This window comes from Arvicola amphibius, chromosome 1, assembly GCF_903992535.2.
Source record: "Arvicola amphibius chromosome 1, mArvAmp1.2, whole genome shotgun sequence".
NCBI lineage: Eukaryota > Metazoa > Chordata > Mammalia > Rodentia > Cricetidae > Arvicola > Arvicola amphibius.
The window spans coordinates 142,733,765-142,758,269 of record NC_052047.1 but is presented as its reverse complement, the minus strand read 5'-3'; the positions used below and the strand labels follow the sequence as shown (position 1 = coordinate 142,758,269).

The window sequence follows — 24,505 nt, the reverse complement described above, 5'->3', positions numbered from 1 at the left end:
GGATATCCATGTTGTTTCGTTGATTCTTGGGGGTCTGGGCAGAGGAAGGGTAAGACCCAGGCTGAGCCTCCAAGTTCTCAGAGTCCATCCTTACATACCCTTTAGCTGTTGGCTCCCAAGCCATAGGAGCCTTTTGAGCATTTCCTCAGAGTCTGACCAGGCTCCAAGTGTTCCACACATATCAATTCATCAATCCTTTTTCCTACCCTTTGGAATTAACACTTTTAAAAAAGGTGCATAGGGCTGTGTGTGGTGGTGCACTCAATCCCAGCATTTGGGAGGTAGAGGCAGGCAGTTCTCTGGGAGTTCGAGGCAAGCCTGGTCTACATAGCAAGCTCCAAGACAGCCAGAGCTACACAGTGAGACTGTCTCAAAAAGCAAGCAAGCAAGCAAGCAAGCAAGCAAGCAAGCAAGCAAGCAAGCAAGCAAGCAAGCAAGCAAGCAAGCAAGCAAGCAAGCAAGCAAGCAAGCCAGCCAGCCAGCCAGCCAGCCAGCCAGCCAGCCAGCCAGCCAGCCAGCCAGCCAGCCAGCAAGCAAGCAAACAGGGTGCCTTTGCCAGAATGGGGATCAGAGACCCTAGTGTGGGACTAGGAAGGCATTTGAAGGTTAGCACCAGCACTGTGGCCTCAGATCGTGCCTCTTGTGATGGAAGAAGATGACTCGGGTCCTTCCCAAGGCAGGCCTTAGAGAAGGTACAAAGTCACGTAGGGTTCAGGAGAGGCTGTGCCCACTAGGGGAAAGGAGTAAGGTGTGGTTTGATGCCAGGGATAGTGGTGCACACCTTTGATCTCAGAACTTGGGAGGCAGAAGCAGGTGGGTCTCTAGGAGTTTGAGGGCAGCCTGGTCATTCTTCCTGAGAGGTGTCTGGTGAGGAACTCCTAAGCCATGCAGGCCTCAGTTCTGCCCCAAGTTCATCCTCTCTGCTTTCTTCCCTTCTGTGAGCTACATGAGCATCTATAAAGGCATTGTTAGCACTGGCTGGTAAACTGTTGACGAACGTTTACTTTTCGTTTACACCATGCTGCTGGGCTTGCTTTCTCCTTGCCACTGCTGTGCTTGCTTTCTCCTCGCCCCTGCAAGGAGTGGGACCTGGATCTCTGTGGGCCACAGGTCTGACACAGTTCCCAGACCTAGATGGACTCTTTCCCTTCCTGACACTGCCCTGTCCCCACAGGCCTTAGTAGGGGCTCCTACTGCACACATGAGGTAAAGCTGTTGGCCCTGAAGGATGTGAGATTCAAGCTCTGGAGATGGCTGTGACCAGAAAGATGCTGGGCTATGGTCTGGCAGGACTCATGAATACATTGTCCCCTTTCCAGTGAGTCCCGGCTCCACTCTCCAGATGACATTTCTTCTATGCCAAAGAGAGCAAGTTGTTTTTGTTTTTGTTTTTATTAGCAATAAAGATTTTCCTATATTTCCTCTGTTGCCTTGTCTGTGGAGAACTCCCTGCAGGGCTCTTCACAGAGCCTCGCTGCTGGCCTGCTTCCCTATCCGTGCCATACCCACCTCTCCATTCTGCCTGTGACCTCAGTGCCTCTTCTCAGAGGCCTCCTTGATCACCTGGTGTGATGGCTGGTGTTGCCAACTTGACCAAATTTAGAAAGACCCGAGAGAAAGGCCTCTGGGCATGCCTGTGGGGACTAGCTTGTGCTAACTGCTACGGAAAGACACATGTTAATTATGGGAAGGACCATCCCTGGACACGGGATCCTGAACTGTATAAAGTGGAGAAAGTAGCTGAGCATTAGCTGCACACTCTCCTCCTCTTCCTCTTCTTTTCTTCTTTCTCCTCCTCCTTTGTTTCTCTGTGTAGCCCTGGCTGTCTTGAAACTCGCTCTGTAGACCAGGTTGACCTTGAACTCAGAGATCCACCTCCCTCTGCCTCCCAAGCACTGGGGTTAAAGGCGTGCGCCACCACCGCCAGGCTGCTCTCTGCTTCTTGACTGTAGCCACAATGAGTCCAGCTCCGTCACTCAGTCTTTCTTCACTGTAACCTCCCTGCCTCAGAGAACTGTAGCTTGAACTGAGCCAGAAGAAAACCCTTTCTCAAATTGCTTGTGTCCAAGTATTTTATCACAGCAACAGGAAGAGAAACTAAGATACTTGGAGCAGGGGCACTGCTAGCAGAACTTGGCTGAATGCCCCTGTCCCAGTGATAGGTTCAGCTCTGCAGGTGTTGGAACTCACTTTATTGACACCCAAGTCACAGCTGCCCGCTAGGAAACTCCAGGGCAGCTAGCATCTCTTCAGCAAGCAGCAACTTCACGTCCCTTGATGGCCACGTCCGTAGGTGGCCAGGCAGACAGATGGCTTTCCTCGGGTAACGCGCCACTTTAACTCCCCCGGTAGGTGGTGTAGGACCATGGGCTCAGCAGCAGAGGTACATGGAACTTCTGGGTCTCCTGTGCAATAGTGAAAACAACCTAGGAGAAGCAGAGAAGGCACTTGAAGATGGTGAGTCCTTCCTGCAACAGCTCCTGGGCCTTCCAGATGAGCAGGAGGTGCTTTGGTGGCTGCCTACAAATGGGAGACACTTAGGTAAAAGCCCGATGTTATGGTTTGAAGTGTTTCCAAGAGGAGACATAGCAGTCTTGGTTGCTTTTTGGTGGGCTTTGGGGACGTGATTTGATCCCAAGGACTCTGATCTAATCACCTGGTTAATCTCTTGTGATTAACTGGATTCATCATGTGATAGCCTCATTAGTAGGTACTGAACCTAGAGGTGGGCCCCGCCGGAGGAAGGGCTCTGTGTCTTTCCTTGTGTTCCTCTCTGCTGCTTGTCTACCATGAGGTGACAGCTCTCCTGTTCCATTTGTCCCCAATGCCATGGTGAGCGCATGGAGTGGAGCAATCGTGGGCTGAAAGAACGAGCCCAAATAAATCATTCACCCTTAAGTTGTGCCAGTGATGCAGAGGTAACACACCCAGTGCTCTGGAGTCTGGGCTCAGATGAGAACCTGTCTACAAAGAAGGATGACACAGCCTGGCCTCTCCCGTGTCATCAATGAAGCATAATGGTGCCTCAGGTCCCTGGACACCTTCTGAGAGCACAAAGGAGGGTGTGTTCACTCATTTGCTACCACCCTGGGAGAGGTGGGGCCAGTCTGTCCCTGGCCTGGAGGAGGTTGTGGTCAAAGTGAGTCAGGGCCCAGCTGTTCCACCCATCCATGGCCCTCACCTCTACATATGGGTAAAAGCTCTCCTGACCCCTCTCCTTCCAGTAGCTCTCCGTGTCAAAGAACAGCTTGTAGGTGCCTGGTTTTATTTGGCCTGGTGTCAGGAGCCCAGGACAGCGACCATCCAGGTTTGTGTAGCTGGGAAGAGACAAAGAGAAGAGCTGAGAAACCGCCCTCCCCTAGCTTTCCTGCTCCACAAACCGATTGACCTCAGATGATCCCCGCAGTGGGACGCAGGGAGAACAGATGGGGGACGATTTCTAAGGGTATGGCCACACTGCCTATTTAGGAAATCATAAAGCAGAGAAACAAAAGATAAACCTCTCCAGCTTTTAGAACTGAATTAGGAGGTGATGAGCCACACCTTGTTCCCACAGGTCAGAAGGGAGGAGATGGGTGAGCCTCTCTCCCTTAAATAGGATCTGCTCTCAAGGCCACAGCTCTGCCAGCTTTGGCTAGCTAACACTGACAGGAAGATCCCGGCCTCCCCCAAGAGCATGTTCCAGGGGCATGGTCAGGGGCAGGGCTCCAGCCTGGCTCATTGAGGTCGAAGACCCAGTACAGGGCCAGAGTGGAGTCTTAGCTTTTACCTCCTCAACCCTGTATCTCAGTCTCTTTCTGTAGAAGAGGTAAATCACACTACTAGTTCACAGCTATGGAGACTAGAAAAGGAAAAGACAGCACTCGGCATTCAGTCTGGCGCAAGGTTCTTTCTATCTGCCCCCTCTAGTTGGCTCCCCTCCCAGCAGGCCCATTGGGCTGTCTCAGACAACTCCACGACACTGTCCCAGGCATGCATATCTGGTGATTTGTTAATGTCACTTATATCCCTGTTATCTCATATGAGGAAAAGGAGGCTCAGGGGTCAATAGGGCAGCTGTCAGTTCTGCCTTCCAGCCCCCAGTGCCCACACCAGTCTCAGTCCCACTCAGTGTTGCCCCAGTCACACTGTGCCACCTCAGTTCCGCTGCCTAAGATCGTCCCCAAGTGGAACCCAGGAAGGACACAGCTGCTGGAGTAGGCACACACGGATCCCAGTCCAGAAACGGCCTCCTACCTCGTCCTCAGCTCCATCCACTGCTGGCCAGGGGCCTCCAGGCGAGACAACCGGAGGCAGAGGCCTTGGGCAGGGAGCCCCGAGGCAGTGTCTAGCACGTGAGTGGTCAGTGGGCTGTTCTCCATAGCCATGGCACCAGTCTGAGTAGAGAGAGTCCACGTGATCTCCGCGGGGCCTGTATGGACAGGCCTAACTGTGTCTTCGATTCTCTCGTGAGGGGAGCAAACAACCCTCTGCCCAGGGGCAGGCTGAATTGCTGAGTTGCAGGATGAGGTGCCAAGCGCTAAACAAAGCTGACCAGCGCCCTCCATTGCCCCTACCCGAGTACCACCCTCTCTCCTTTGTAGAAGCCCTTCTGTTTCAGCTGCTCAGTGGTCTTAGCTTCCCAGAACTCAGTTCTCCTGTGCCTCTGGTTCAGTGGGTTTTCTAGGAGACTCCCCTCACCCCCAACCTCCCACACCTGGCTCCCTCCATGTCCCTTACACACGAGACAGGAATTCTGAGGGTGCAGGCCAACTCCTTACCTGCGGCCAGCCGAGGTGTCTCTGGAGCGTCATCAGCCGCGGGGCGGTCCTGGAGCTCATGTCCTGCCCTGGAGCTCTGTGCAACACTCACAGGCAGTCACCCTGCCAGCCGCAACACGCTCCTCCGGTCAGCCCAGACACAACACGATCTGAGGCCCCGCCCCAACTCCTGGGGCCACCTATTTGAACACTTCTGGAGAAGCCGCCTCCCACCCGATGAGCCCTGGCGGCCATGCATCGGGGTTTTTGGGTGGTGACTTAAGGGGAAAGAGTGGAAGCTGGGGAGAGCGTCCCTTGGGGAAGTGTGGGAGGGACGGTGGCTTGGGGAAGGAGGGCTGCTGGTTGCTGGGGAGGCGGGACCGGTAGAGCCTTACCCTAAGACTGGCGGGGAAATTGGTTAGGTGGCTGGAGCAGGGCGGGCGAAACATCTCAGGGGTTAAAGCATTGAAGTCGCCAGTTCATTCCCTGGGTGCCATTTAAAGGTGGAAGTTGAGAAATGACTCCACAAAGTTGTCCTTTGACTTCCACGTGTGTGCTGCCCCCCTCCCCATGTCAGCTTGGAGATGGTGTAGGATGGGGGTGTGGATGGGTTGTCAGGAAACCGCAGCTGTGCTGTACCTGTTGTGTGATATTTTGATTTCATTCTGAAAATAAAGCTTGCTTTGAGTCAGAGGGTGGAGCTAGCCGCTAGCGGACCAAAATTAACCACAGAGGTTTGGAGGACTGTGGACAGATAGGAAGTAATAAGACAGAGTTGAGAGGATATTTTGGAGGAAGGAATGGAAGAGGTAGGAAGTCCCTGGTGGCTGCTCCTCTGCTTCTCTGATCTTTCAGGTTCTTACCCTGATATCTGACTCCTGATTTCTTTTTATTGATAAAGGATAATTAATGAAATGCTTCGGGTACCTTGTCCTGTTCAAGAACCAGGATTGTTACACTGAAACCTCCCAAAACTTACCCCAAAGAAGGCTCTGCTAGTCAGGACCCTATGGCGCCTTTAAGCAAATTTGAAAAAGAGTCGGCATTATTTATTTACTTATTTATTGTGATTCACAGTCATACATGGTAAGCAAAGGCTCTACCACTGAGCTTCCTCCCCACCCCAAGGTCTCACTGTTAAGGGAATTAGCTACCAAAAACTTGTCATAATAAACACTTGACCTATCTTGAGATTCCAAAAAAGCATAATAAAATGTGAAAACATTTCAAAATTATAAGATACCTGCAGCATGGATGTAAGAGGTCTAGTTACAGAATTGTGTTAGATATAGGCTTTATAAGCAGAAAGAGATGCTTGGAGTGACAATTTATCTCCCGTAACTGAGGTATAATTACTTACCAAAGGGCTAGGGAAGCCTAACAAGAGCAAGACCCTGACTTAAGGCATTTTTTTTTTTAATTAGTGATTGATAGGGGAGGAGTAGGGGAGGATCCACCCCCACCACCCCCACTACCCTCACCACCTCCACTCATTGTGGGTGGTGCCATCCCTGGGCTGGTGGTCCTAGGTTCTGTGGGAAAGCAGAATGAGCAAGCCAAGGGGAAGCAAGCTAGTGAGCAGGACCCCTCCATGACCTCTGCATCAGCTCTAGCCTCTAGGTTCCTGCCTTGTTTGAGTTCCTGTTCTGACTCCCTTCAGTGATAAACAGTGATATAAAAGCATAAGGCAAATAACCTCTTTCCTCCTCAAGTTGCTTTTGGTCGTGGTGTTTTTATCACAGTGATAGTAAACCTGACTAAGACAATAGGCAATGATTTAAATAGATACATGAAACGAAGTGATATAGATGGTCAGCAGGTAAACGAAACAAAACGAAAGTATTTGACACAAGTAATCATCAAAGAAATGCAAAGGAAACCCGCAGTGGGACATCACCTCATCCAACTAAGAATGGCTATAATTAAAAGAGGCAAGTGGTAAGTACCCAAAAAGCATGTCAATAGAAGGGAACCACTCCCACTGTAGAGTGAACTGTACATTGGAAGGGGTATGATTACAGTATGTAAATTCTTCAAAATAGAATCATCATTTGTTCCAGCAATTCCACTGTGGGATATATATCCAAAGGAAATGAAACCATTGTGTCCAGAATACATCAGCAAATCCCAAAGAAGAGAAACACATAATACCACCACCATCAACAAAAACAAAAACAACAGGAACTAGCAGTCACTAGCCATTAATATCCCTTAATATCGATGAGCTCAGTTCACTTATAAAAAAACCACAAGCTAACAGATTAGATATGAAAACAGAATCCATCCTTCTGCTGCACACAAGAAACACACCTCAACTAAAAAGACATTACCTCAGAGTAAAGGATTGGGAAAAGATTTTCCAATCAAATGGACCTAAACAACAAACTGGTATAGCTATCCTAATATCTAACAAAATAGACTTCAAACTAAAATTAGTCAAAAGAGATGAAGAAGGTTATTTTATATTCACCACGGGAAAATCCGTCAAGATGAAGTCTTAATTCTGAATATCTATGCCCCACATACAAGGGCACCCTCATTTGTAAAAGAAACATTACTAAAGTCTAAATCACACATCAAGCCCCACACACTAATAGACTTCAACACCCCACTCTCACCACTGGACAGGTCTGCAAGACAGGAACTTAGCAGAGAAATAAAAGATCTAACAGATAATTATGACTCGAAAGGGCTTAACAGACATCTACAGAACATTTCACCCAAACACAAAAGAATACACCTTCTTCTCAGCACCTCAGGGATCCTTCTCCAAACTGACCACATACTTGGTAACAAATCTCAGCAGACACAAAAAAAGAAAAAAAAAACCCTTTGTCTTATTGGGTCATCATAGCTTAAATTTAGACTTCAACAACAACACTAATTGCAGAAAGCCCACAAACTCATGGAAACTGAACAATGCTCAACTGAATCACCACTGGGTCAAGGAAGAAATAAAGAAATTAGACTTCCCAAAATTCAATGAAAATGACCACATAACATACCCAAACCTATGGAACACAAGGAAAGCAGTGTTAAGAGGAAAGTTCATAGCACTAAATGCCTACACAAAGAAGCTGGGAAAATCCCATACTAGCAAATTAACAAAACACCTGAAAGCCCTAGAACAAAAAGAAGCAAATTTACCCCAGAAGGACTAGACAACAGGAAATATTCAAACTGAGAGCTGAAATCAACCAAATAGTAACAGAAAAAAAAAAAAAAAAGAATGAGACAAAGAGTTGGTTCTTCTGGAAAATCAACAAAATAGACAAACCTGTATCCAAACTAACCAAAAGCAGAGAAAGAATATCCAAATTAACAAAATCAGAAGTGAAAAGGGAGACATAACAACAGACACAGAACAGACATGGAAGAAATCCAGAGAATCACCAGGTCATACTGCAAAAACCTGTACTCTACAGAATTGGAAAGCTTAAAGGAAATGGACAATTTTCTGAAGAAATATTGCATGCCAAAATTAAATCAAGACCAGAGAAGCAAATTAAATAGACCTATAACTGCTAAGGAAATAGAGTCATCAAAAGTCTCCCAACCAAATAAAAAAGCCCAGGACCAGATGGCTCCAGTGCAGAATTCTACCAGAATTTCAAAGAAGGGCTAATACCAATACTCCTCAAATTATTCCAAACAATAGAAATGGAAGGAACATTGCCAAACTCTTTTTACAATGCTACAGTTACCCTAATACCCATACCACACAAAGACACACCTAAGAAAGAGAATTACAATTACAGACCATTCTCCCTCATGAACATTGATGTAAAAATACTCTAATAAAATACTGGCAAACCAGCCAGGCAGTGGTGGCACACGCCTTTAATCCCAGCACTCGGGAGGCAGAGGTAAGTGGATCTTTGTGAGTTTGAGGCCAGCCTGGTCTACAAGAACTAGTTCCAGAAGAGGCTCCACAGCTACAGAGAAACCCTGCCTCGAGAAACCAAAAAAAAAGTTAGGAATATTTCTTAATATTAGCCTCCTGACAATGCAAAAATTCCCAATCAAGCCAAATCAAGACAAGCTGAATTAAGAAATATCCAGGTTTAATGGGAGATCTGCGCTCTCGGGTGGCCCAGAGGGGGAATGGGGAAGCCGCAGGAACATGACTGGAAGAAAGGGAGACCACGTGTTCCTCTTTCGGGAGATCACTTAAGTACCCTGGGGAGTGGTCCTGACCCCATCTCCAGGGAGGGGTCAGGATCTGGCCTGCTGGGATTTGGAGTCCAGACCAGGCCTGGGATTGGAATAGATGCGAGGGACTGGGGCCTATACTCCCAACTTGACAAAAAATACTGGCAAACCAAATCCAAGAACACGTCAGAAAAAACATTCACCATGACCAAGTAGGCTTCATCCCACAGATGCAGGAATGGTTTAAAATCTGTCAATATAATCCACCATATAAACAAACTGAAAGAACCTTATGAGGAGGGTGTTAAACACGGTTGTTTCTCACCAGGGAAGGAATTTTCACTGCACTGTCTCACATGTGGAATCTAAAATGTTGGCTGTATAGTACTCCCTGCTACAGTTTATTGGAGTTCAGAGAGAGTTGGCAGGGTGGAGGGAAATGTCGATTATTTTGATAGATGAACAAGAGATTCTGCTGTGTTATTCCACATTAAAGTAACTGCATGTAACCATCATGCAGTATGAACTTCAGGAAGCTTGAAGAGCTTTGGAGGCTTTCACGGCAAATATATTTAAAGGGATGTGATTAACATGCATCTTAGGGTTTTATTGCTGTGAAGATACCATGAGCACAGCAGCTCTTATAAAAATATTTACATTGGCTGGCTTACAGTATCAGAGGTTCAGTTCATTATCATCAAAAGGGGTGCTGGAGCTTTGAGTGCTACACCTTTCAGGCAACAGGAAGTCAACTGATAAACTTGGTGGTATCCCGTGCATAGGAAGCCTCAAAGCCTGCCCCTACAGTGACACACTTCCTCCAAAGGCCATTCCCACTCCAACAAAGCCATTCCTCCTAATAGTGCCTCTCCCTATGAGATTATGGGGCCTATAGATTCAAACTACCACAACATGATTTTACACTATGTAGTGTAGATACATCTCAAAACATTACATGCTAGTCTGGTGGTGGTGGTATGTTGTCTTGAGTTTTCTGTACTGCCTCGGTCCCGCAATTGTTAAGTCCCAAAGAAATCACACAGCGGTCTACATTAGTTATAAACTGATTGGTCCATTAGCTTAGGCTTCTTATTAACTCTTATAATTTATATTAACCCATTATTCTTGTCTATGTTGTCACATGGCTTGGTACCTTTTTCAGTGAGGCAGTCATCTTGCTTCTTCTGTGGCAGGCTCACAATTGCAGAAAGAGCTTCCTTCTTCCCAGAATACGCCTGTTCTCATTGACCCGCCTCTACTTCCTGTCTGGTTGTCCTGCCTATACTTCTTGCCTGGCTACTGACCAATCAGTGCTTATTTAAAATATAATTGACGGAATATAATTGTCCCACACCACTTCCCCCTCTTTCTTTTTAATAACCAGAACTCTGAATATAATATCTTTTGTTTAGCTTTTCTCCTGACCATTAGGCATAACAACTTGTAACTAACATCCTAAACAAAGGAAAATATCCATAGTCCATTTTTTGGGGGGGAATGTGGGCATAATTTTCCAGGCTACTTCCTGCTGGTTGGGGGCACTGATAATCTTATGGGAACCTAAAGAAAATTTAGAAATATGATCAAGTCTTGACTGGAGTATCCTGTGAGGCTTGATCATATCAGGCAGCATTTTGAATCTGTTCTGGATGTAGAATTCAGATGTCTGGGCCACCTGTTTCTACCAGAGATTTCTCAGGTGGTCTTCCTTAATCAAACCTGATTTTTCTTAACTCAGAATGAATCCACAGCCTCTCATTTCCTGTAGAAATAAAAGAAAATCCTCTTCTCCAAATTAACATACAGTTTGACTTCAATTTTGAAGTCAAGGTTTTTTTTTGGTTTTTTCGAGACAGGGTTTCCTGTAGTTTCTAGAGTCTGTCCTGGAACTAGCTCTTGTAGACCAGGCTGGCCTCGAACTCAGAGATCTGCCTGCCTCTGCCTCCCAAGTGCTGGGATTAAAGGCATGCGCCACCACCACCTGGCTCAAGGTATTTTTAAAATACCTATCTTGGACTGATTTAGCAGCATTTATAAACAAATATTTTTTAGCAGCTGTTGCTCCTTCCTCAGCATTTAAACAATTTAAAGAGAGCATAATAACATACAGTATCAAGATTCTCTTTACGTGGCTTTATTTTAACTTCTATTTATTTTTAATTTTTGGGCTTTGAGACAGGGTTTCTCTGTGTATGTTTGGCTGTATTGGAACTCCCTCTGTAGACCAGGCTGTCCTTGAACTCACAGAGATCTGCCTGCCTCTGCCTCCAAAGTGCTGGGATTAAAGGCATGTGCCACCACACCCAACTACTCTCTTTCTTCTTTTTTTTTAAAGGACTTTAATCTTTTTTTCCTCCCAAGTCTGCACATATTTTTAACATACAGTAAAACATTTAGAGGTTTTCTTTGTTTTTGAATCTCCTTTTAACTCTCTCTCTCTCTCTCTCTCTCTCTCTCTCTTTTAACACATGAGTCTTTAATTTGCAGAGGCTGATTGTGAGCCTAGCCTTTAACAGCTGAGCTATCCCTCCAAGCCAGGCTCCAAAGCTACAGAAAACCCCAACAACAAATGGTGCCCAACATGTGGATGACTACATCCACATAAAGCCTGACAGAGCTTGGGAAGTAATTCTAGACAAAAAAGAATAGAGTTAAGCACAGCTTATTGATAGCAGTATTTTCTCAGGTGGGCTCTGTTTGCTAGAGGCAAATGCGTCTCATTTAAGAGAGGCTTTCTGAGTCAGCTTTAGCTGTAAAACCTTGCAGCTCTTTTAAAAGGCCTTGCCATGAAACACTTAAATGGTGTTGTCAGTCATAGCAGGAAAAAAGCTGTGCCATTTTATAATGTTGGCTTTCTGGGCCGTCCTGCCAGGGCAAACTCTGACTCTTTCAGGCAGGCGATCCGATTTGAGTGTGGTTTTTGAGCACACTACTGGAGCTTGCTTGCTGGCAGGAACCTTGAAATGTTGTAGAGTTGAATAAACATGGCTCTGGCCGGTACAGCCGCTATGAGGCTGGAATCTCAGAAAGCTAAGGAATGGGCTGGATCCAGTCAAAGCCACGGTTTTAATCCTACCCACATTGCTTAGCAAATTAAAGACCCATGTGGGGAGAGAGAGAGAGAGAGAGAGAGAGAGAGAGAGAGAGAGAGAGAGAGAGAGAGAGAGAGAGAGAGAGAGAGAGAGAGAGAGATTCAAAGTCGAAGAAAACCTCTAAATGTTTTACAGTATGTTAAAAATATATGCAGACTTGGGAGAGAAAAGAAAAAGGTTAAAATCCTTAAAAAGAGAGAGAGTAGTTGGGTGTGGTGGCACACACACCTTTAATCCCCCACACTTGGGAGACAGAGGCAGGCAGACCTATCTCCCAAGTGTGGGGATTAAAGGCGTGCGTGTCACCACACCCAACTACTTTCTTTAACCTTTTTCTTTTCTCTCCCAAGTCTGCATATAGTGGTACACTTCTTTAATCCCAGCATTTTGGAGGTAGAGGCAGGAGGATCTCAGTCTGCTTGTGCCCTTAGTCTAAATAGAGTTTTCTGTAGACAGCGTATGGTTAGACTTCATTGCTTTTTTTCTTTGTGTATGGGTGCTTTATCTGCATGTATGTCTGTGTGCCACTTGTGTGTTTGGTGCCCATGGGTGCCAAAAGAAGGCCTTAGGTCCCCTGTGCAGAGATTGTGAGCTGCTGCCATGTGGATGCTGGTCCTCTGGCAGAACAGCCAGTGCTCTTAACTGCTGCGCCATCTCTCCAGCTCCATGATTAGATTTTTTTTAAAGGTTTAATCTTTTTAATGAATTTATATATTTTGGTTGGGGATTAAACGTTAAATTTTTTTTTTTTGATTTTCGAGACAGGGTTTCTCTGTGGCTTTGGAGCCTGTCCTGGAACTAGCTCTTGTAGACCAAGCTGGCCTTGAACTCACAGAGATCTGCCTGCCTCTGCCTCTAAGTGCTGGGATTAAAGGTGTGCATCACCACTGCCTATAAAATCATTTATATTTAACAAATTTACTGAAAAAATTACTATTTCTTTTTATTTCTTATAATGTTTCCCCTTACTTTCCTTATTTTTTTTTGTCACTGAATTTTTTTTTATTTTGATGCTTTTCCTGTTTCCTTGTTTATCATATAGGTATTCCAATTATTATGGGGAGTATAAAAACACTTTAAATGTATAATATTATTTTAAGTTGTAATAAATTGACTTTAATTCCGTATAAAAATCTTTTGCTTTTAGTAGTATAACAGCTAATTTGTATTATACATGATGATTATATATTTGTCTTTCAGATTCTGTAAAGGAATTAAAAATGTTTGTATCATCATGACAGCACTGTAGGAGTCTATACTTATATATGTATTTGTTCTCATGTGACTTGTGTAGCCTTCCAGCAGTATTTTGGTCTTCAGTGGTGAGGACTCCCTTGAACATTCAAGACTAGGGCATTTCCCCTTCCCTTTGATGGGCAGTTTGGATATAGTACTCTTGGTTGGCTGTTTTTGTTCTTAGCTCTTACATCCTGAGCTCTCCTTGATCACAGTTTCTGGTGGAAGATCACAGAGCGTCATACAAGAGCATCCTTGCAGATGACATATCACTTACCATGCTGCTCAAGGGATTTTTTTTTTGTGACTTTTGAAACTGACTATATTGAATCTTTTTCTGTTAATCCTAGTTGGAGATATTGAGGTTCTTGAACTTTGGTGGAATTCTGTTCCTCATACTTCTTATGAGTTTCTTAGCCATTATTATTTATAATTTTTTATGACACTTAGGTGACGTGTGTGTGTATGAATGTATATGTGTGTATGTGATTATGTATGTATGTGTGTCCATATGTATGTGTATGTGTGCTCCTGTGTGTGCCACTGTGTGGATGTGGTCAGAGGGCAACTTTGGAGCTGGTTCTCTCCTTCCAGCCTAGTGATTCCTTTGAACAGCAGCAAGCGCCTCTACTCATCATCTCACGGGCTCAGCCATTACTTTTTTTTCCCCCCAAGACAGGGTTTCTCTGTAGCTCTGGAGCCTGTCCTGGAACTAGCTCTTGTAGACCAGGCTGGCCTCGAACTCACAGAGATCCGCCTGCCTCTGCCTCCCGAGTGCTGGGATTAAAGGCGTGCACCACCACTGCCCAGGTCAGCCATTACGTTTTATTCTTTAGGTCTATAATTTCTACATCAGTTTACAATTACTCTTCTGTGTTCGTGTTCTTACTTCCCTTCTTTTGTTGTTTTCTTTGTCCTTATTTAGGTCTTTTAAATGGTTTATTTCTTTAGCTAATTCCTAAATCTGAGATTTTTTAAAAAATTTTTTTATTTTATGTGCATTGGTGTGAAGGTGTCAGATCCCTTGCAACTGGATCTACAGTTATGAGCTGCCATGTGGGTGCTGGGAATTGAACCCGGGTCCTCTGGAAGGGCAGTCAGTGCTCTTAACCACTGAGCCATCTCTCCAGCCCCAATCTGAGATTTTTTTAAAGGTCAATTTCTAGAATTTTATTTGACTCAATTGAGCCAGATCTCCCTGTCTCTTTGTATGCTGTTAATGTTCACTGAGATTTGTCCATTTTTAAACCAGTGGGCACTAGATTAGTGAAGATGTTGTAGAAAATAGTAGAGAAGCTACCAAAACAAAACAAAACAAAACAAAAAAACAGAGAGAGAACGAGAGAGAGACAAAGAGAAAAGAAACTAGAGTGACCCCATAACCCATTCTGTGACTAGGTAAGGGACACTGAATTATTATGTATAATAGGTCGCTTTACTGCCGTGTTAGGTACAACATAAATAATCAGTCTAAGTGGCTTGCCATGGACAGATGAAGAAAGGCATGTCAGAGTACAATAGAAAAGAAATCTAAAGCACCAGTCACACGTGGGGTTTACATTAACTGAAATAAACCAGAGAGAGAATCAGTTCCTGTGGAGTCTGGGAATGTTCCCCTCAGCGTTTTGCCCATTGGGAGGTTTAGATTATGTCAAAGGCTGCAGAACATGGTATAACAGGTTTTAGACAGGAGTGCTATGCAACTTGGTATTTTGTTTTCTTGATAAATGTTAATATAGAATGGATAGAAAGTTTTCTGATCACAAAATGATAGTGGTGGGAATTATTTTGTGTTAGGTCCACCATGTATATCTATGATAAAATACCACAGTGCATATGATAAATATATAGATTTTAAATTGTTAATTAATTAAACTAATAAGTAGTATATATATTTTTGTTTATTATTTATTATGGATAAAATATTCTGTCTGTGTGTATGCCTGCAGGCCAGAAGAGGGCACCAGACTCCATTACAGATGGTTGTGAGCCACCATGTGGTTGCTGGGAATTGAACTCAGGACCTTTGGAAGAGCACGCAATACTCTTAACCTCTGAGCCATCTCTCCAGCCCCATAAGTAGTATATTTTAAGAAATTAAAAAAGACTGTCATCTGTCTGAATTTATGCATTGTCTCTATTCATGTGTTATATTTGGTCTGGAGAATGATCAACAAGTCATATATATGTATGTGTTTTTATTCACGTACACAACTGATTTCTGTGAGTTTGAGGCCAGCCTTATCTGGCTGAAATAGTGATTTCAAGGACAACCAGGGATACGCAGATACATTGTCTTAAAAAGGGGGGAAAAAGCTCAGTCTTTTTACTTGTGGGCTGCTTTGCGCTCCTCCTCCCTATGATAGAGTTGGCATGGTGCAGCCCATCCCTGGACTTTGGAGGACACGTGGTGACAACCAGTAGGCTTGGGTCTGAAATGGGGCAGGGCGGAACCATGTTTCTAGAACTTAATTCTCAGTGTGCTTGAACAATGTATGCCAGTGTACCAAGGTACACTCTACCAGGTAATATGGCCGTCAGTTTTGCTCCACATTGTTGAAGCCTCTCAAATATACTTTCACTCCTTCTTCTCTGGATATGTGTTTGTATTTTTTTGTTTGAAAACGTTGACCCCTATTTCTTGTTCTTCTGCCCCTGTTGACTGTATGTGCTGCTATCATTTCTTTGGCTTTATACCTTTGGTCTCTGTTGGCCCAAACTGTCATATAAAATATAATCTATTGGTAGGACTCTTATATTATGGTAGATAGAAACCAGTTTTCAGATAATTCCTAGGGAAACCAGGACCTTGCACATGTGTTTTACCCTATGCTCTCCTTAGGAAAGAGGAAGGGAGGTGGAGATTGTTTCCCTGCCTTCCCAGTGTTGTGTGGGGATTGGAAAGCTGTGGTTACCAAAGTACACAATCCCAGCTGCATGGCCTGCCTAAGTGCTGTGTTCATCCGGGTGTTCTGGAAGGCCGTCGGATGGGTTTGGTTAGCATGCCGTGGCTAGTGAGCACCGCGGGACGCCGTGGCTAGTGAGCATTGCGGGACGCTGTGGCTAGTGAGCACCGCTGGACGCCCTGGCTAGTGAGCACTGCGGGTTTGCTGTGGCTAGTGAGCCCCGCAGGACACCGTGGGTAGTGAGCACTGCGGGTCGCTGTGGGTAGTGAGCCCCGCGGGATGCCGTGGCTAGTGAGCCCCACGGGTTTGCTTTGGGTAGTGAGCCCCGCGGGTTTGCTTTGGGTAGTGAGCCCCGCGGGTTTGCTGTGGCTAGTGAGCCCCGCGGGTTTGCTTTGGGTAGTGAGCATCGCAGGACACCGTGGCTAGGGAGCACCGCGGGATGCCGTGGCTAGGGAGCACCGCGGGTTTGCTGTCTGCTGCTTTGCTCTTGTCCTATTTGCTGTAATTTCCTATCTCGTATATACAAGGTATTTTCACCTGAGTCGGGCCATTTGTTTTTATTTCTTTCAGCGGTCTCTTCTCATCATACCCAGGACTTTTCATCAGAGGAGAACACAAAGCGTTCAGTCCGAGAAGTAATAAGCAGAAGACATGGAAAGCGCGGCCCTGGCAGTTTGCATTTAAGGGAAAAATGGGAAGGTGTGGGCGAGAATGAAGGTGAGAAAGCGTGTGCCAGTGGGCAGCGTGTGATAACCAGCAGTAGTACAAACGTCTCTGCCGGTGATGACCAAGAACAGAAGACACCTCGGGAAAAACCTCAGGTCATGGCAGTTACTCACCAGGAGCAAGTATTCTCAGCAACACTGGAAATGCACCTTTCTTCTGAAAGGAAGCTGGGAGGGTCTGAAGGGAGGCCTAGGTCAGGGCACGACTAGTTTACAGTGTAGCATTGGGTTACACTTTCATCCAAACATTTCTGTAGATAGAATAGAAAATGAGCATATTTCTGAATGTGGCCAGTTTGAGAGTTCTTTTACAAAAAATCCATTACTTTGCAGTCAACAAACAACTCCTTGTGCCAAAATATGTAATTTTAATGAATGTGGGAAGGATTTTTCTTATCCATCATTATTAAATCGAAATATAGGCACAGCTATCTGGGAAGTGGAGAGAATGTTTAATGAGACCACACAGACTGTTAGCCTGAGCTGCATCAGAAATAATTACCAGGATTCTTCTGTCGGAGAGAAAACTTATGAGTGCATTGAAACCCATAACAACTTTAATTATGGCTCAAGTCATAGTAAACACATTCCTTTTCCAGAGAATCTTCACAAAGGTAACAAATGTGGGAAAGTCGTTCATCAGGGCTCAGAGGATCTTCAGAGCTCGCATCTCCAAGATGAGGCTTACAAATCCAAAGAATGCGTCCCGACTTCTAGTCAAAACTTAAATCTTACAGAACACCAGAAAATTCATAGTACAGAGAAACCCTACAAATGTAAAGAATGTGGTAAGGCCTTTAGCAGTTGTTCATATCTTAGTGTGCACCAGAGAATTCATAGCGGAGAGAAACCCTTTGGATGTAAAGAATGTGGCAAAACCTTTAACACAAGGTCAAACCTCAGACAGCATCAGAGTTCATACTGGAGAGAAACCTTACAAATGTCAAGATTGTGGCCAAGCTGTTAATCAATGCTCACATCTTATTCAACACCAGAGAGTTTATGCCGGAGAATGTGGTAAATCCTTTATCTTCGACAGCGTCATGCCATTCATGCTGGAGCAAAGCCCTACAAGTGTAAGGAGCGTGGCAAAACCTTTGTTCATATTTCAAATCTTACTCAGCACCAAAATGTTCACACTGGAGAGAAGCCCTACAAGTGTAAAGAGTGTGGCAAAGCCTTTACCAGGGATTTAAGCCTGAAACGACATCGTGTAGTTCATACTGGAGAGAAGCCCTACGAGTGTAAAGAGTGTGGCAAAGCTTTCACCCAAAGTTCGAATCTCAGAAGACATCACAGAGTTCATAGTGGAGAGAAACCCTACCAATGTAAGGAGTGCGGCAAAACCTTTACCGCGAACTCAAGTCTTAGAGAGCATCACAGAGTTCACACTGGAGAGAAGCCCTACAAGTGTGCACAGTGCAGCAAAGCCTTCAGCCGTTGTTCACACCTCACTGTACACCAGAGAATTCACACTGGAGAGAAACCCTACACATGCCAAGCCTGCGGCAAAGCCTTTTCCAGATGTTCAATCCTTAGGCATCATAACAGAATTCATACCAGAGAGAAGTGCTCCTAATGGAAAGATTATGGCAAACTGTGTGCGTGTGCGTGCATGCATTTGTGTGTGTATGCGTACACAAATGTGTGCACATGCGTGATTGCACGTGTGGAATTCAGAGGTCAATACTGGATGTTGCACTCTATTGCCCTCTACTATTTTATTTTTTAAAATTGCACTAAGCGTTTTGTTTGCTCATGCATGCGTGTGTGCATGTGGTTCATGTGTGGAGTTTAGAGGTTAATTTGGGGGTTGGTTATTTCCTTTCATCGTGTGGGTCCCGGGGAACTAACTCCACAGATCAAGACAGCCTGCTAAGCTGTCTTGCTGATCTCACCCTAGTTTTTGATACAAGGTTTAAAGTTTTTTTAATTGTTTTGTTTTTTGAGACAGGTTTTCACTGTGTGGCCCTGGCTGTCTTGAAACTCACTCCGTAGACCAGGCTGGCCTCAAAAATCACAGAAACCCACCTGTCTCTGTATCCATGCTGGGATTAAAGGCATGTGCCACCACCGCCTGGCTATTTTTTGTGTTTATTTTTTTATTACTTTATAAATAATATCAGTTAAAATTCCCACTTCCTCCCCTCCTCCCACTTCCCTCCTGCTCCCCCCACACCCTACCCCCAACCCCCCTCCAGTCCTAAGAGAGGGCAGAGTACCCTGCCCTGTGGGAAGTCCAAGGCCCTCCCCCCTATATCCAGGCTTAGGAAGGTATGCATCCAAAGAGAACAGGATCCCCAAAAGCCAGTACATGCAGTAGAGACAAATCTCAGTGCCATTATCATTGGCTAAATTTCTTAAAAAAGGATTTTAAAAAATTTTTGTCTCTAAGTGTTTTGCCAGTATGAGTGGCTGTACATTACATGCACTTCCCACAGAAGCCAGAAGAGGGCATTAGATATCCCGGAATTGAAGTTATAGACTTAGTGCCCTGTGGGTGCTGGGAACCAAACCCTAGGCTTTTGCAAGTGCAACAAGTGCTCTTAACCACTGAGCCAACTCTCCAGTCCTGTCTTTAAAAATGTTAAATTATTTATTTATATACTTATATGTATGTTCAGAGGTTAGGAGCAACTTGCAGGAGTCAGTTCTTTCTACTATGTGGGTCCTAGGGTTTGGACTTAAGTTGGTAGGTGTGCTTATTGAACCTGGAGGTCATTGGGACCAGCAAGCCCTCAGAATTTTAATTGTCTCAGCCTCCCAGTGCTGGAATTACTCAGTTATCCTGCGATACCCACCTTGTTTTTTGGTTTTTTCGAGACAGGGTTTCTCTGTGGCTTTAGAGCCTGTCCTGGAACTAGCTCTTGTAGACCAGGCTGGTCTCGAACTCACAGAGATCCGCCTGCCTCTGCCTCCCGAGTGCTGGGATTAAAGGCGTGCGCCACCATTGCCCGGCCCACCTTGTTTTTATAATTAAAAAAAATTTTTTTTTGGGACAGACTCTGTAATTCTGGCTGTTTTAGAACTCACTACGTAGGTCAGGTTGGCCTTATGGAGATTTACCTACCTTTATCTCCCTAGTGCTGGAATTAAATGCATATCCCACCATGCCTGGCTTATGCCCAGTTTTTGATGTGGGTGATGGGGATCTGAATTTGGGTCCTCCTGCTTGAAGAGCATCCACTTTCCCCATCAAGCCATCTCTTCAGCCTGCCAGGCAAAGTTTTTTTTTAAATTTTATTTATGCATATGGGTGTTTTGTCTGTGTGCATGTCTATACATCACAGGCATGCCTGCTATCAGGCATACCCTGTGCAGGCCAGAAGAGGGTGTTCAATCTGGATTATAGACATTTATCAACTGCCATTTGGTTGCTGGCCACCATCTGTTTAGCAATTTTTCTGACCCTTGGAAAAGTTTTTATTTAAATATCAAACATTATTTAATAGATAATTCATGCTGTATGCAAATATTGTACATATAATGAATATGGGAAGACACTTGTCCAAAATATATATCTCAGAGAATAGTTAAAATATTTACGTTGGAGAAAATTTTTTAAACAAATATGATAATATCTCTCCATATGTATGTATATATTTATGTGTCAGAAGACAACTTGAGGGAGTCAGTTCTCCTTCCTCCATAAGGGTCCCAGGGATCAAACTCATATCAATCTTGGTGACAGGTGCCTTTACCAGATAGCCACCTCACTCCAGTACACTAATTATAGTAGAGCAAAAAACTTCAGATCTTGATGAATGTCAAAGAATTATGTTGGAAAGAAATCCAGTAGAGAGAGGATGCATGACAGTCTTCAGTTTGCATAAGCTGTACATCATTAGTGGAAATGAGGAAGTACTCACAGATATGAATAATGAAGGTAACTCCTACCTGAAAAGTTATGTTTCTTATAAATCCAGACTTCCTCTTCATGGAAACAAGAACCAATAACTTGTGCATAAGTTAATGTATCTTGTTTGACTAATTCTGCAGAGCTTTTAGCCTCAGTTTGTTTCCCAGAGTTTATAACACCTTATTTATTATATATAATTTATATACTATATGACATGTATTATATAATATGTAACAATATATTGTGATTGATATAAATAATACCTTATTTAGATTGTGTGTGTGTGTGTGAGAGAGAGAGAGAGAGAAAGAGAGAGAGAGAGAATGTGTTGTACTGAATGAATACTTTGCTGGTCTGCTAACATTGGGCACTACGTGAATTAATTGCTCTGGCACAGGCATTAAACTACCAGGGGTTTCAGGCAGCATGTAATAGTGTACTACTGGGTAAGCAGAATATCTCTAGTAATCATTTTCTCATTTTCATTAAAGTTTAAAATTATTTGGAGAACATTCCCATAAATTACAATTTTAGTCACTTTATTTTTATTGCTGCAAAGTTAATTATGGCAAAGGTGGTATAGGAGTAGATAAACTTAGTATCTTGAGTCTTCAGTGATTACAAAATTTTAGCCTATAATGTTTTTTACATGTCACACTTTAGAGTCTCTGAAGCACATAATTTTTGGGTTTGAGTTTCATTGCAATATGTAACTATTACAATATAATAATCATTCTAGGGCTAAGAGAACCATGGGACTAATGATAGCATGTGTGCGCCTGAGTGATGTGTTTGTGTGCACCTGTCTTGATATGGTGATTGCTGACATGACAGTTCAGATTACTTCCTCCTGGGATTCCAGTCCTGGATTAGCAGAATTTCCTCAGAGCTTCTTGTAATCTGAGGAAAAGAATGGAGACCTCCTTGTCTTCCTTAAGTATGTGTAGGGTAACTGGGTGTAACTAGGAGACTTGGGGGAAGTCCTCATTAGTCCCATGGCAGTGTGGAAAATGATTTCCACTCGTTAGCAGTCCAGTCTAATTACTCGTCTCCTTTCTAAAGGGCTTAGAGTTTATTCTAGTAGCAGGATAATTCATATGTCTGATATTGCTCACAGGAGCGAACATACTGGCCTTAGTCCTCAGTATAATTTCCCAGCTTGCAGTGCTGTGGAGGTATAGAAGGCAAGGACTATAGCTTCATCTGTCTCCTGATACTTTAGATGAAGCCCCTCCTGGGAGTATGTGGGAGGGGGCAGCACAGATATGCAGGGTGTTGGGGGCCTTGGACCTTACAGAGATCAGGATAGTGCTTCGGGGACTTTTTACTTGTTAGTGGGAGAATTCTCGGGAGAGGGAGATCCCCCTCCCCCCGGTTTCTTTTCCCCTTGTACTTCATTCTTTCCTGGGCCAGAGCACGAACATCCCCAGAGTCTTTGAGTCCATCCTGTATTTTCAAGCGACCTCTTGGTGATCTTACAGGAAAAGAAGAATTGGACATCAGGAATTTTAGGCAACTTTTCTTATTTGCAGAATGACTAATTGAAGGAATGGTATAATTCAGAGTTTCCCCTGGGTCGGGCATGGTGACTCACGCCTTTAACCCCGACACTTGAGAGGCAGAGGTAGGTGAATCTCAGTGAGTTTGAGGCCAGCGTAATCTACATAGTGAGTTCCAGGACAGCCAGGGCTATGTAGAGAGACCTTGCTCAGCAACAGCAAAAAACCCTGGGGCCATTTTTCATTACCCTCACCCCCCAAATGCTATTCAGGCCCTACATGTGTTGAGAAAGATTTTCTATAAGCCTTTGGAGGTGTAAGCTGCAAGCCAATAGGGACTCCTGAGGAACCTTGGTAGCATCTTGTTCAGTGACATGAGGGCTGGAGACCAATGGAGGCCATCTAGTCTTGAGTCCACTCAGTGAAGGGGATGTTGGCGTGACCCAACTGCACCCCCATGTTCCTTTCCTGGTGTGGGACTGGTTCTGCTTCCCCACACCTTCTGCCCCCACCAGCGTCTCTTCTACCTCCGATACCTCTGTTTTCTCCATCCTAGTATGTATACCAACTTCCAGCCTTGCCTGTGAATGGAGAGATCCGGGTGAGACGCGCCCTCAGTCCAGAGGTAGCCCTCTCCCCTTGGAAGCAGTATAATGATTTCAGGTTGTTGTTTGGGGAGCTGTAAACTAAAGTCACTTCTCTTCTCACACAGAGGGAGTAGGACCCCAGTGCATCTCCAACAGTGGCCTGCAAAAATGATTAGCCAGCAAGAAGGTGCTGGCCAGTTGCCTAGACGTGCATTCTGGAAGCTTCTGGCCAGCGAGTGGAGGTTGAGGAAGAGCATAATATCCAAGGTGGAACAGAGAGAGGAGAGAGTTCTCCAGCTCTTGGTCTCCCTGTTCATCTGTTCACCTTTGTGAAGTTGCAGAGGGGAGAAGGAGAAGGTGGATAATGGAAAGGCTTAAAGAGAAACCAAAGTGTGTGGTTCCTTTATAACTGATAACGGCTGCCCAAATGTCTTTAAAGGGTGTTGCCCATTTACCAGCGACTATAAAGACAGCCACACATCTTTCCCAGGAGATTTTGTTGTGAAACAGTATCGCAGAGACCCTTTTTGCCTACCAGCAAGTCTGTATACGCCACGCAACGCCATTACCTTATACAGTATGATGGTGATCTCAAGATCAGCTCCTAATTTACCCTTCTTTCTTTCCCAGCTATTTTGAATTTAGGCCAGTAGGGGGAGCTAGCTAACCTCTGACCCTAGTACGGATGGTGAATGGCATCTAGGTTATCCAATAGCTGGATTTAAAGAACTCAGTCATTCTTAGGTGCTTTGCTATCAGCTTTCATTTTGATTTAGAGACGAGGTAAACACAAAGAAAAAATATTCTGGCAGAATCCTGTCACTAATGAGGGAAAAGACAAATAACAGGATAAAGGTAAAATTCTGTCTCTGCGGTATAAAGGTCAATGGAGTCACAGTCATTGATTAACTCCAAGATCGCTACCCCACACCAAGGGGTAGTTGCAGAGGGCAGAACTGTCTGAAAAATTCTCTTGCTCTCTGAAACACCTTGAAGCTAAAGTCTGAGGGGGATCCCTTCCTCAAAGAAGGGAGAAATAAATCATCTTGGAGCTTCCACCGTGCCCAGACACCTCTCCCATTCCAGGAAGCTCACGAATTGCCCCTGTCCTTTTCTGGGTGGATTGGACTCAGGGTTAGCGGTCTAATCCCCACCTCTCGACTGCATTTCAGAGAAACTCCACCCATACCATGTGGCCAGGGTGGGCGGGACTCAGCCAGCTCTTATCCTTTCATGGTTTGGTCTGGCTTATACTAAGTCAGTAGTTCTTAGAAAAAAAGTCTTTGAATATGAGTCTCCCAAAATGTTACAGTGTAGGGGTTCTTCTGCTCTGCCAATTAAAGAATTAAGGTAGGAAAAATCTTGAGCATAGTAGGCAGCAGCAGTGAGAATTTCAGATGCATCGGGCAGGAACAACAGGTTAAAAATGTTATTAAAGGTTGTCTTAGGGTTTCTGGTGCTGTGAAGACACACCGTGACTATGGCAACTCTTATAAAGGAAAACATTTAATTGAGGTGGCGGCTTACAGTTCAGAGGTTAAGTCCATTATCATTGTGGGGAGCATGGTGACATGGTGCTGGCTACATCTTGATCAGATGACAACAGGAAGTGGACTGAGACACTGGGTGGTATCTTGAGCATATGTGAGACCTCAAAGTTCACCTCTCCAGTGACACACTTCCTCCTACAAGACCTCACCCACTCAAAAA

General features: G+C 44.6%; 2 protein-coding genes across 4 annotated transcripts; one reads left to right on the top strand and one right to left on the bottom strand.

The window, feature by feature from the left end:
* Positions 1-2,171: 2,171 nt before the first annotated feature.
* Positions 2,172-4,921, bottom strand: LOC119816511 (5-hydroxyisourate hydrolase). 3 transcript variants are annotated; one of them, XM_038333258.1, is made up of 4 exons: positions 4,761-4,921; positions 4,237-4,376; positions 3,182-3,317; positions 2,172-2,426 (listed from the first exon to the last, which is right to left on the bottom strand). In XM_038333258.1, the coding sequence occupies exons 1-4, from the start codon at positions 4,818-4,820 to the stop codon at positions 2,337-2,339; spliced, it is 426 nt and encodes a 141-aa protein (XP_038189186.1). In that variant the 5' UTR covers positions 4,821-4,921; the 3' UTR covers positions 2,172-2,336. The 3 variants fall into 3 exon arrangements, with proteins under 3 accessions (XP_038189186.1, XP_038189193.1, XP_038189178.1); XM_038333265.1 differs by having other exon boundaries at positions 4,237-4,411; positions 4,761-4,919; XM_038333250.1 differs by lacking the exon at positions 4,761-4,921 and having other exon boundaries at positions 4,237-4,731.
* An 11,987-nt stretch (positions 4,922-16,908) lies between these two features.
* Positions 16,909-18,429, top strand: LOC121677038 (zinc finger protein 345-like). The gene is given in 3 exon segments (XM_042054380.1): positions 16,909-17,759; positions 17,761-17,879; positions 17,882-18,429. Coding segments are annotated over 3 exon segments (1,518 nt in total).
* Positions 18,430-24,505: the final 6,076 nt, after the last annotated feature.